General features: G+C 36.1%; 1 protein-coding gene across 8 annotated transcripts in view; it reads right to left on the bottom strand.

Moving 5' to 3' along the window:
* Window positions 1-3,888: 3,888 nt before the first annotated feature.
* The window catches only part of NFAT5 (nuclear factor of activated T cells 5), a 140,676-nt gene continuing 131,874 nt past the window's right edge, over window positions 3,889-12,690 (bottom strand). For all 8 annotated transcript variants that reach the window (XM_073226337.1, XM_037025418.2, XM_073226338.1 and 5 more), the window contains 2 exons: window positions 12,087-12,330; window positions 3,889-11,642 (listed from right to left, as the gene is read on the bottom strand). In XM_073226337.1, the coding sequence (XP_073082438.1) occupies window positions 12,095-12,330 (236 nt within the window). In that variant the 3' untranslated portion in view covers window positions 3,889-11,642; window positions 12,087-12,094. The remainder of the gene's footprint in view (window positions 11,643-12,086; window positions 12,331-12,690) is intronic.

Raw genomic sequence — 12,690 nt, 5'->3', positions numbered from 1 at the left:
CCTCCCCGTGTGAGCTTTCAAAGAGCTGTAATCACAGATCACCATAACAGAGTTACCAAATGTGGCAGTGTTACCAAATGTGCAAGTTACCCAAACGTGGCAGAGACACGAAGAGAGCAAATGCTGTTGACAAAATGGTGCAGACAGACTTGGTCCATGCAGGTTTGCCACAAACTTTCAATTTGTGAAAACATGCAACAGCTGCGAAGCGCAGTAAGGCGAGGTCGCTGTGATTCAAATAGAATAGTGATGAAGACCGCCCTCTTGTGGCGCACTGAAAGCAAACGTGAGAAAGAATGCAAAGCAAGGTTGCCAAAACCTGGGAACAGCCTCACACCTGCCAAGGAAACAATGGTGTCAGGCTGGAGAACCTCGTGCCAGATGCCTACAGGCACTGGGTATTTTGTCCCCCTTCAATAGCCACAATGGCAGATGGCTGGGTGCTTCTGTTTGAAGATATTTTGTTGCCTTCACCCTGTTTTGTGTAAATTTCTGAACTATCCAAATGAAATAAAATTCACTTCTATGAACAGACCCACACTGATGGTTTCAGTGAGGCTAGTTGGAGGCATTCAGGCAAAGTGGAATCTACTAGGGAAGCCAGGACCAGAGCACACAATAATAAATTATGGCCAGAAGCCTGTAAGGCTTGAGATCTCACTCAATAGGTCTTGTTTCATACTGAACAGTAATGGCACAAACCTATTAAGATCCTTTCAGGGACGCTGAAGGACATTTAAAGAGATCCAGGAAAGGAAATCAAGAAAAACATGGACTGCAGAGGGCAAATGCCAAGGGCAGTATTTATTCTGATTAATCTAATCAGTGGGACAGGCACTCTTCTGGCACTGGAAATACAGCAAGGAGCAAAACAAAGTACCTGCTTTCATGGAGTTTGCCTCTAGTGAAGAATGATACCAGTATATCAGATGGCGATAAATGCTAGGAAGAAAGAGCAGGGTAAGAGGGTTAGAAGTGGGATAGAGTAGTTTGTTTTATACAACGTGACCAAGAGAGACGTCTTCAATAACTACATGTGAGCAAAGACCTGACAAAGTGAGAGTGAGACGTATGGAGATTCTTGAAGGAAGAGCACTCTAGGAGTGGTCAGGCAGCAGATCCTTGAAGGACCATGCTTAGCATGTTTGAGGAAGAGAAAGGAAGTGTGACTTAAGCAAAGGAAGAGAGGTCGAACACACAGCTGGTCAGATCCTTACGAGCACTGAAGAATGTAAAGACAGGAAGTCACTGGAGGGTTCTGGCTGGCATGTGAGGAATCAGGTGTAAGTGGCAATGAGGAACACGGAGAATCCTGGGAAGCCCTTGTGACAATCTAGGCAGCAAATGCTTTTCACCAGGTTGAAAGGGAAATAGTCTTCAGAAGAGGTTGGAGTTCTAGAAATATTTCAAAGTTCAGAGCAACAGAGTTTGATAATGGATTGGATCTAGGTGAAATTAGAAAACTCAAAGGTATCTTGGCTTAAGCAACTTTAAGAAGGGAGATTCTATTTGCTAAGAGGAGGAAGAATCTGGAAAGAGTATTAAGGCCAGGAGTTGGGGGTGGAAAGGGTGGACTCAAAATTTGATTTCAGATGTTATGTTTGAGATGTCTAGTCTATTAAGGTTTTCAAGTAGGCAGTTGGATAACAGGAACCTGGAGTTAAGGGAGAAGTTATGGCTTGGGGATACACATTTGGGAATCTTCAACATACAGGTAGTATATAAAGCAAGATAACTTGATGATATCACCTAGGAATTAAGTTATGATAGAGAAGAGATCTGATGATTGGCCCCTAGGGCTCTCCAGTGTTCAGGGGTCAAGAAGACGAGAATGAAGAAGTGGTCAGTGAAGCAGCAGAGCCAAGTGCGGTGTCCTGAGAGCCAAGTGAGGGAAGTGCTTCAGAGAGGAATGACCAAGTGTGTCAGATACTGCTGATACACCAAGTGAGGTGGGCCTGAGAAGTGACCTTTGGAATCGGCCATTTGTTAGTTACAGGTGATTTTGACAAGAGCTATTTCAGTGGAGTGGTGTGATGAAGGCCTGATTGGAATGGGCTCAAGAGAGAATGTAGGGGAAGTGCAAATAGTGCATAGGGGGATGCGTGGTCAAAGACAGCTACTTAATTTTTAAGAGACAAGAGACATTATAGCAATTTTATATGCCAGTGGGAATGACTCAGAAAAGATTTTGATGTTGGAGAAAGAGGACAATTAAAGGTATATGTCTTTGAAAGAGCAAAAGGATACTGGATATCCAGTGCACGAGAGACAAAAGAGCAGAGTAGAATCAGGACTATGAATACTAATACAAAGTTTACTGTGTGCCAGGAACTAAGTAATTTTACATGGATTAATTTACATAATTCCTGCAACAACCCTAAAAGGAGGGTTGAATTTTTGTTTCCACCTTATAGATATGGAGATTGAGGAATGAAGAGGTTAAATAGTAGGGGTAGGAGCCAGAATTCCACCCAGGCAACTGAATTCAAGAGCCTATGCTTTTAAATACTGTTTTATATTGCCTTGGTAAAAGCAGGGACCACAGCACCAAGAATAGAGCACAAGAGTAGCAATCAGCACCTCTTCCTGAGAGTAAGACCATTACAAGTTGTTGAGAAACTAGATGCATTTGTTCTTCTAGAGCCCGTTGTGCTCTGAGCAAGGATAGATGATGTTCCAGTTCTTAACAGGCCTCATCATACGGCTGCTGAGATTCTGTTTGCTCCTTACAAGAGGACAAAGCAGTACTCCGACTAGCTTGGAGTAAAGCGGGACAACTACCTCTCTTGTTCTGGAAACTGTAACTTAAACTATGTCACCCAGGATTGCATCAGCTTTGTAGGCGGTCACTTGTAGCCCAATCTTTGGATCAATCTTTTGCCCACTTATGCTGTTTTTTGGACCCAAGTAGTTTTGGCATTTATACTTAGTAAATTTCATTTGTTTATTACTCCTTTCCAGTGCTGTTAAAGTCAATAAATGCCAAAAGACAACTTTTAAATATTTGGAACCATGGCAGCATTGTTGAACATGTGACAACTCATTTAGATGTATACATTGGATACAGTAAAAGTTCAGTCACTTGTAATGGGGTATGTGGTGGGGACTTGATAATGGGGGGAACCTAGTGACCACAATGTTGCTCATGTAATTGTGTATTGATACCATAAAAAAAACAAAAAAGTTCAGTCACTTTCACTGAATCAACAGATTGTATTTGCAAAGAAGGCATACATACACATACTGTCTAAAACAGTGTTTCCGAAGCTTCAGTTACTTATATCATATTCATGATACCCATGTCATCTGTATTAGCATTTATTTAACATTCGTTTTTAATTTCACTGAAATTTCTCCATAATCCAGTAGACACACGTTTTTTTCTAATGCATATTAAACACTTACATATGTGTTTAAAAATAACATTTACCATGTACCATCTGAAATAATTGAGTATCAGTAGTGATGTGTTGTTGTGTGTACCACATTCTGGTAAAAACTAACTTACATATGTGGAAATAAGTGACAGAAGAATAGAGAGAGATTTCTCTAGATGTGGAATTGAGGGCTAGGGAGACTTGGTTTTCATCAAAAGCACCTCCATGTTACATGATTTGCTACCACATGTATGTACTGTTTTACTAAACATGAAAGATTTAAAATTTAAACTAAGTAAAACAAACACAGATTCTGTCACACTAAACCACTTTGTACACTGCTTGGCAAAATAGCAACACAAAGTAGCTATTCAGGAAGATTTCTATTATTTCATACCTTTTCCTAATGAAAATCTCAGCCATATACTCACTCTTGTTGCTCGAAAGCGACATTCATGTATACAAATTCATTCACAAAGTTGAGGAAAAAAGACAGTTACTCACTGCAAAATGAAAACTTTCAATGTTTTATTTTTGACTGCAGCTGTTTACAGAAATATAGTTGCGAGTATACAAATGTTCCAATAGAAGCAAAATATCTTTTTAATATTTAACAAGTTATCACAGATAGCTAAAAACATAGATGCAAACGAAATTCCCCCAGAGAACAAACTGAAAATATCTGGTGTTAGTGCGCTGAAATTCCAACTATGAAAGCCATATACACAAAAATGTAACCCATATATCATTGCAAGACAATGGAAAAAGGCAGTTCAGTGGTTGATCAGTGTGCTCAAGCAAATAAAATTAAGTAAAATATTTAAATGGCAGAACGGTAACTAAACCACTTGAGAATAGGTTAATTGGTATGTATATATTTATTAAAAGACTAAGCAGAAAAAGTCATGGAACTCAGTAAAAGTTATCCTAAAAAGTAGCAACTACTTGGAGCCTATCAATTAGAAGTAAGGGAACAAGATGAGCAGATACACTCAGTAGATCAAAAGAAATCAGCTCAATGTCACTTTGTAGCTACTGAAGTCATAAACTCTTCAATGTAGGACAGTTCTTTACTGGACACATTAATCTGATTCTAAAGCTACTCTCAAATATCTGAGTGTGTGTGTGTGTGTGTGTGTGTGTGTGTGTGTGTATGTTGTCCTGAGGTTCATTAGCTAAAATAATAATAATAATAAGCAATCCCTATGAACTATTTCAAATCAGGCAAATTAATTCTGGAAAAAAAGAGAGATGATTAAACAAGGCCTTTAAAAGAGAGATTACAAATTGTAACTGAATAGAGTTGATAGAATGCTTTGGGTACAGGATTATATTATGCAATTAAGTGGGGAAGAAGAGACAGGTAACAACAAAGGAGGAATGTAGCTAGAGCATCTCCCAACAGTTTACCTATGTATTTGCCAGCACCAATGTTTGTAAAGTAAGCCACTTACATTTCCACTGCGAGTGTTAAGCAAAGACAGCAGTGGTGATTTTTATAAAGTGAGTATACAATTATTTTTATTTTGAACTGTGCATTTTTCTTTCATGAGTTAGTAATTAATGATTTGTAAACAGTGGGAGGAAGATTAGAACAATTATGAAGGTACTGAATTACACAGGAAGATTTAAATGAATGGATAAATATACTTATCTTGTGGTTAGTTTATATTTACCATGATGCATACAGTGCAGAAGGGAGAAATGCCCAAATTATATAATGTACTGTCTTGAATAAAAACAAAGTTTTTATTAAATTACTTTACTTTAAAAAATAACTCTTGTCTGCAGCACAAGTTCCAATGACAGCTATAACTCTACTGCATCAGTTCTCATACAAAGCAGGCTGCTTTTAAAGAAGTTTTATCTATTAAAAGAAGAAATTTAATAAGGTGCTTTGTTGGCCTGGCCAGCCATCTTGTTTAATATCTGGGATACAAAAATAAGGAATGACAGGTAATTTTATTCTGAAAGTTGATCTAGCTAGACCAAAATTGTGGTCTGCTGGTAAAGTAAGAGGCAATGAAAAGAAAGCTTGTATTATCACTGCCCACTACGTACCCAGTTTATGGATAAACAGAATTTAGCACCAGTCCATTGTGTTAGCTACTTAAATGTCGTAACAGTTAAAAGAAATATAGAGCATTGCACCTATATATTTAAATAAGTCATTTAATGTAAACTTTTTAGTAAGTGGCAAGAAAATACCAAACCAAGTTAACTGAATTATCTGTAACTAGACCAACTGTATATGTACATAAAATATACTGTATTTCTATAGGCAGTACTGAGAATTATCATTGCCAGTAAATGATTATGAATAACCAGGTTATACTGAATTTACATAAAGAACAATGTATAACTGAATCTGCATAAGCAAAAAAAACCTTTCTAGATCTGACTGTATATAGTTTACACCAGTAGTTCTCAAATGTAAGTGTCCATCAGGATCACCTGGAGGGCTTGTTAAAATTCAGACTGCAAGGTCCCTCTCCAGAGTTTCTGATTCAGTATTTCTGGAATAGGGCCCAAGAATCTGCATTTATAAAACTGCATTAATAAAACTAGTTCCCATGTCATACTGGTGTTGGCATAGGACCATATTTTGAGAACCACTCATTTATATACACCATATATGCAGAAAACTATATAGTATGATGTTCTTACTAACATGATACAAAATATAGGAAGAGGGCTGGTTTTAATTTACTCTCAAACATACAGGTTAGCAAGCTGAACATTTTAATGTCTCTAAAATGATTTGCTGATGTAGTCATTTCCCCTTACTGTCAATTACATTTCAAAGTCTTAAGTCCAACTATATATTTTAGAAAACATGTAAAACTTATACCAAGTTGCTATCCAAAATAAGGACATAAATAACCTAAACACTTAAGATGTATTCATTAAGAACAAATCATCACTATACAGCATTTTTTACTTCTTTGGAATGATTAAAGTGCATTCTATCTTTAGGGTATTACGAATATTGCATAAAGGTTTGCAGTCTTCAGTGCCACTAAGTCACAGAAACACCTGGGGAAATCAGCTCTATCTCAAAGCTACTACTATCCTGACTGCCTGTTGTTGATGGCCCTTTCTGTAGGCACTACAGCTGTGGTAAGGAGTTGGAACATAGGCAAAATTAACAAAAACCAGAGGGACACACAATCCAACTCTATCTGGTTGAAAGGAATTATTACCTTAGTTCTAGAGGGACTCAGATATAACTTCTTCATTTCTTTTGATACTGTTTTTCATAGGCAGATAACTGAGGTTCTGATGGGCAAGAAGTACACTATAATGAATTTCTTGGCTCTGCCTAGTTTGAAAAACTGACATTACCAGGCTTTACCTAAACCATGTGCTAGTGATTTATTTTCACCCATCTAACTAAAGTCTGAGATGCTTTAAACTCTTCCTTCCTGAAATTTAACTACACATATTTATGTGTATGGAGTCTCACAGATAGTAAAATCTTCATTAGCATTCAGATAAGACCTATCATTAGTTGGTCAGGAGGAAGACAAATTTAGTTAAGCTATAAAGACCAAAGAGTATAATTCTGTGATCTTTTACTTACCCTTCTTCAAAGGAGCAATTCTAGCAACGTGTCTTTTCTGTTACTCTTATGCCAAACGGAGTTAGAAACTTAATGAAGTTGTCTTCTATGGTGATCAAGAAATAGAAAAAAGAATGACTAAATGGAAAAATTGAAAGTTGGGGCCTATTAAAATCATTTATGTGTTTTTGGCAATACTGAAAATGAAATTACAAGAAAGGGGCACTATCATGGCAAAAAGGCACAAGCATTTAATCTAGATATAAAATATTAATTTTAAAAAATTTCCTGAAAATACAGTAAAAATAGAATTTTATTAATAAATGAAGCTAGAATAGCATGAAAAAAGGAATTGAAGAAGTAATGAGAGTACTACGACAATTCATAAATGATACTGTAGGTACTATTCTGATACTACATTTATGGACATTATCTCCATGATTTAGCTCTAATGATACAAGCAGAGAGAAAAGCTCTTTTTAATGTTTATGACAGTCTACTAACCTGCTCACTACGGTATATACTCCTGAGTTATTTTCCTAATAAAGCTGAACTATACAGTTTTTCTCACTGAGTCCCTCCATCTGACCAAAGGCATGCAGATACAACACGGCTGTTCGAGGCATGAAGCCTGTGGTCATGAAGCAGAGGAAAGCTAATAGGTTTCATTCAGTTTTCAATTAAAATCAGAAAAAAAAATCAACTAGGACTCAGATATTAGAACAGTAATTTTCACCAGAAAGATGAAAAACTCTCAAAATACTCCTAGTGAGTATTTATACACCATGCTGAATTTGAGACTTTAATTCATTTTTCCAAAACAAGTGTCTATAATGGCTTAAATGGTCAAAAGGAATTATCTTAGTTCTAGAGGGACTCAAATATAACTTCCTTCTCATTTCCTTTCACACCATTTCTCCCAGGTAGATTAACTGAGGTTCTGATGGGCAAGAAATATACTATATTGAAATTCCCAACTATCACATATACAGTATCACAAGAGAAGGAATGAAGAAGAAAGGTCCCTCATTAATACTGCTTCTACAATAAACAAAGCCCTTTAATAGCCTGTTCCAGGGCGACTGCTGAAAACAGATTTGCATTGGTTAAATAACAAACAATATGGTACACTAATTACAAAGGCAACATGATAAAATTCAGATGTAAAATATGACTTCTAATTATCTTCTCCCATGTTGGTGTGGATATATAATGGAATGGCAATAAGGAATCACACACACACACACACACACACACACATTAGCTCCAAGAATTAATGTGAGTTGCTAAAAGCAAGAACAACTGAATATAACAATATAAAGGAATAAAATGTGGTTTATTTAGATCCTTCTGCCTTAAATAAATTTAGTAACTTGTTGTTTCCAAGGCCTTTGCTGGTTCAAGGAGTTTCTCTCATATGTAGCTGTAACTTGTAACAGTAATCTGGTAACTGCATTATTAGCACAAGTATCAACCACTGCCCACTGAGCTAACTCTTTAATAAGATGACAAATGCTTTTTGTAACCAAACTGTATATTTAGAATGTTGTACTTAACATTGACCTTTAGGGGTAAGGAACATTTAACAATATTAAAAACAAAATCCATCATTATTGAATAAGAATATGGTAGCATAGCACAGCCCTTGTATAAATAACCACAAAATTTATGAAAATAAAAATTGGGTTTTCTGCCTCCATCCAATCAAACCACTACAGTTCAGGTGTACGTTCTGTTCTAAACTTAGATATTATAAAACAGAAAATTGGTCCCTGGTGACTTGGCATTGGCTATCAGCATTTTACAATGATAAACCTCTTAACAACAGAACAGAAGTCAGCACACAAGCCAGTCTTCTTGCCACCACTTCATCCATAGAGTTCACAAACATCCTAATTGAAACTTGGTGAATAGACTTCCTGAGTGTCCTGTGAAATATCTTAGAAAAAATTTCAGAAAACTCAGAAATAAACTTACAGTATTTTATTCCTACTTATTATTATACTTGCTGGGTAAGCTTTCTGACATTAGTGAACCCTTTGTAGTTAGAGTTTTACATTTTAAAACTGAAGCACTGGATTGTGTGGCTGGGCCTTCTCATAACCTGAACTATACTGGGTAATTTCCTGATGGGGTGGGGAGGGAAGAGAAATATTAAGGAAAATACTTTTGGTTCAAACAATTTATAAAGTAGCTTAGGATATTACAAGATGGGGGAAATGTTATTAAAATTACAAACATGTTTTTTTTAGTGTCTTTATAAATAAAAGGCATAGAATACAGAAAGCCAATTAATAATAACAATAACAACAATAAAATATTAAATATATAGTGAGCAAAGACTGAATGGCTCATTCTTGTGAAACACCATTTGATACACTGCCTAGATAGGTTTCTTTACTCTAGCATTTTGCTGAGTGAAAGATCCAGCAAACATACAGTAAGCTGCCTTTAGCCCACTAATAACATCAAGGAACTGCCTGATGGAATGGCCACAGATGAACAGGTCATTTGTTTCAAAAGATACTTAAATACTCAATAAAGACTTAACAAACCCCACCCCCCTCACTGTTATCAGACGCCACGTTGTGGTAGAACATGACAAACTCACAAATTTACCACAAAAATGTGTGGCAAAAAAAGAATAGTTTATATATATGTATATATATAAATTTCTATATTTATGCCAATGTACTCACTCAGTACAAATAGCAAAATAGTATACCATTTCCTAAATACAAAATATAGCTTTCCAAAAAAATGAAACACACATTAGATATAAACCATCCAAAACTTGAACGATTGAAAACTGTATTCAAAATTAAATGACCCAGAGTAGGTCTCTTTCTGAGAAGTTCCCTTCATATCGGCAAGAAGCCTGTACTACTGAAAACATAATTCAATGCCTCTCAATCAGAGAGAGAAAGAAAGAAAGGGTTGGGGATGGAGGGAAGAATATGAGAACAAAGAGAAAAAACAGATTAGAAGAGCACATTTAAAGAACCAAGAAGACCATCACAAAAAGGGGGAAAAAATCTGGCTGTATGAACAAAACCAACACTACGATTCCACAAAGTTCAACTAAATGTATAGAAGAAATAAAACAAACAAACAGAAAAGTAGCCTTCAACAATTAACAGGCTATTTTTTGTATACATAAAAATAATAAATGAAATGGAAAATAACAAAAAATCTTATCTACATACAGAAGCCACTAACGATTTGGCCTTAACTGTATTAACAGCTTTCTACATGCCAAAAAGAAAGTAAGACATGAGCATGAGTCCAGACAACAGGTTGTGGTGAGAAGCAGGCATCCCACTGGTGGTGAGAACACCCAAAACTGTATAACCAATGCTACAACTGTGAGTTCTGGAGTGTGTTATTTTGCTCTCTATAAACATAACAAGTTAATTCTTCATTTTAAGTCAATGATATGATCCTGTAAAGCCTATGGCTTTTGGGAACTATCAGATAAGCGACCACTTCAAACTGTAAAGCACTGAGGTGACAAGTGAATTATACTCACTGCAGCTCAGGGAAAAGTGATGTTCCAAGACATTTTATCTTTTTTTTAAATTAAAATTTACAGTTTCCTATTAGAGGGAAAAATTTGAAGACTTCAGAACAGCACCGTTCATGGGGAGAAAAAATCCTTATGTCTCAGGAATCAGCTCTCCTCATTCCTGAAACGGTATTCTCCCACCCCACCTGGGCTGCAGGAGTTGCTGGGTTACCCCAGATCGGAGTGGCTTTCCTTTAAGTTGCTACAGTCACAATGCTAGTAGTATATAACTAATTGTCTAAAATAAAGTGAAGAAGAGGGCAAGAGTAATGTAGATGAATATAAAAAAGGGAACACCAGGGTCCAAGAGTAGGATAAGAGGACAATAGACTCAAATTACTCTGTCAGTTTGAACTACTGTAGGAGGATATCAGAACATAATTTACCATATATTATTCCCCTTCATTTTTTTATAGAGCAAAATATTTTTTCTATGCACAGTTATGGCTAACTCCCTTTAAAGAAACACAGGGAATTAACAACTCTCTGAAAAATAAAATCAATAGCATTCCAGCTGTTCCCAGTTTGTGGGCTGTCTGCCTTTCTGATAAAGAAGCCTTTTATTGTGTAGAACTCTTAATATGCTTACTTGTCAGAATGTCACCTGTTCAGTTTCTCCATAAAAACTGAAAAAAAGATTCCTTCACTTTGGCCAATAGCTGTGCTTTTTACACTGAAAAATGACAGCCTTAGTTATTATTTCAACTTTCCTTTTTCAAAAGCCATTACTTGACTAAAACAATGCAGGAAAGAAAATATGAAGAACAGAAGTAAACATGATAATATGAATTGTTTTCTAATAGCAATAATAACTGAGCAGTCCAGCTTTTGAATGCGAACTGTACTTTTAAAGAAATAGTGCCTAGGAAAATAGCAACAATTAATTCTGTCAGCTGGAAACTCAGGTTCTCAGTCATTACTGTTATTAGGAATATAAATATGAAGATGTTAACAATGGTGGCCAACCACTGCAACAGGCAGCACAGGTGTGCTCTTTTGCAGTCAGAGTAAAATCTATCCATTTACTCAATCACAGTTTTTCATAGTTTGTTTTGTTGTTAAAGTAACAGTTCAATAATCCTCATGGAATCACAAGAACTCAGGACATCTTGGAATCAGGATTTTCTTCACGGAATTTCTAAAAAAAGAAGAAGTTTAATATAACTCACTAGGGAGGGAAAGCATTTATAAAGTTCCTGTCAACCTCAATGATCTCAAAGTATATTATAGTACTATGAATGATATTTTATATTTATACTTCCATAGACATTTATGACTCAGTATTTATTTCTTGAGGAAGAAATAAGACATAATTATATTCAATATACAGTACATTCATCAGCTGTTCTGTCATTTCAAGGCAAAGAAGCTTGCATAGAGCCAGAAGGAATGCCCGAGCCTAACAATATGACCATAAGCTATCAGAGGAATATATTCAGAGTAAAAAAGTAGCATCTTGTGAGAAAGCTATTATTTTAAAAGAGTACAGTCTAGACAGTGTTATAACTTTACTTCAAACTTCTAAGAATAATAAATTTATTGATGCTTTTCAGTAAGAAAGAAGCCAAAATACAACACTTACATTTCCAGTTAAAAGGAACCAGTCAAGTTGTTCCCTTGGTTTTGCAATGAAACAAGCAAATCAATCTTTTCGATGCTCTGGTTGGTGTTTAGAGAGGATGCCAGCGGAGAATTCTCTGGCATTTGCTGAGAAAGAAGTGTTGTCACAGGTGTCTGGCCCTCATTTTGTGGTTGACCTGGCTGACTTATGGCCATCAACTGATCTGGCAATGGAGCTGGTCCAGAAGTTAAAAGCTGACTACAGTCTGCAGAAACATTTAAAATAGAGAAGCTATCTGAATAGTTACTCTCTATTAGGATTCATATGAAGATGTTTATTAATTGCTGGGGGAAGTTCAATTGTGTTCACTCAGTACAGAGGTACAAGGAGGCACCTGACAGCCCCCATAAAGGTTTTTACCTAGTGGTACCAGAATTCATCTTAGGTTCCTTTGAAGCAGTATAAAAATCTAACTTTATTAGTTACCCTAAGTCCTATATAATTTCTTCAGCACATAAATGTTAAAGATGGGTTTCTGCCTCCTTGGGAACTACTTACTTTAATTGTCTGAGATATTTTCTGTCATTTTTATTTCACTTTCCTTTCAATTTTACAGCTTAAAATG

The sequence above is a fragment of the Manis javanica genome, chromosome 17 (assembly GCF_040802235.1).
Source record: "Manis javanica isolate MJ-LG chromosome 17, MJ_LKY, whole genome shotgun sequence".
In the NCBI taxonomy this organism is placed as follows: Eukaryota; Metazoa; Chordata; class Mammalia; order Pholidota; family Manidae; genus Manis; species Manis javanica.
The sequence above is the reverse complement of the archived record's forward strand: the minus strand, read 5'-3'. Positions and strand labels throughout refer to the sequence as shown.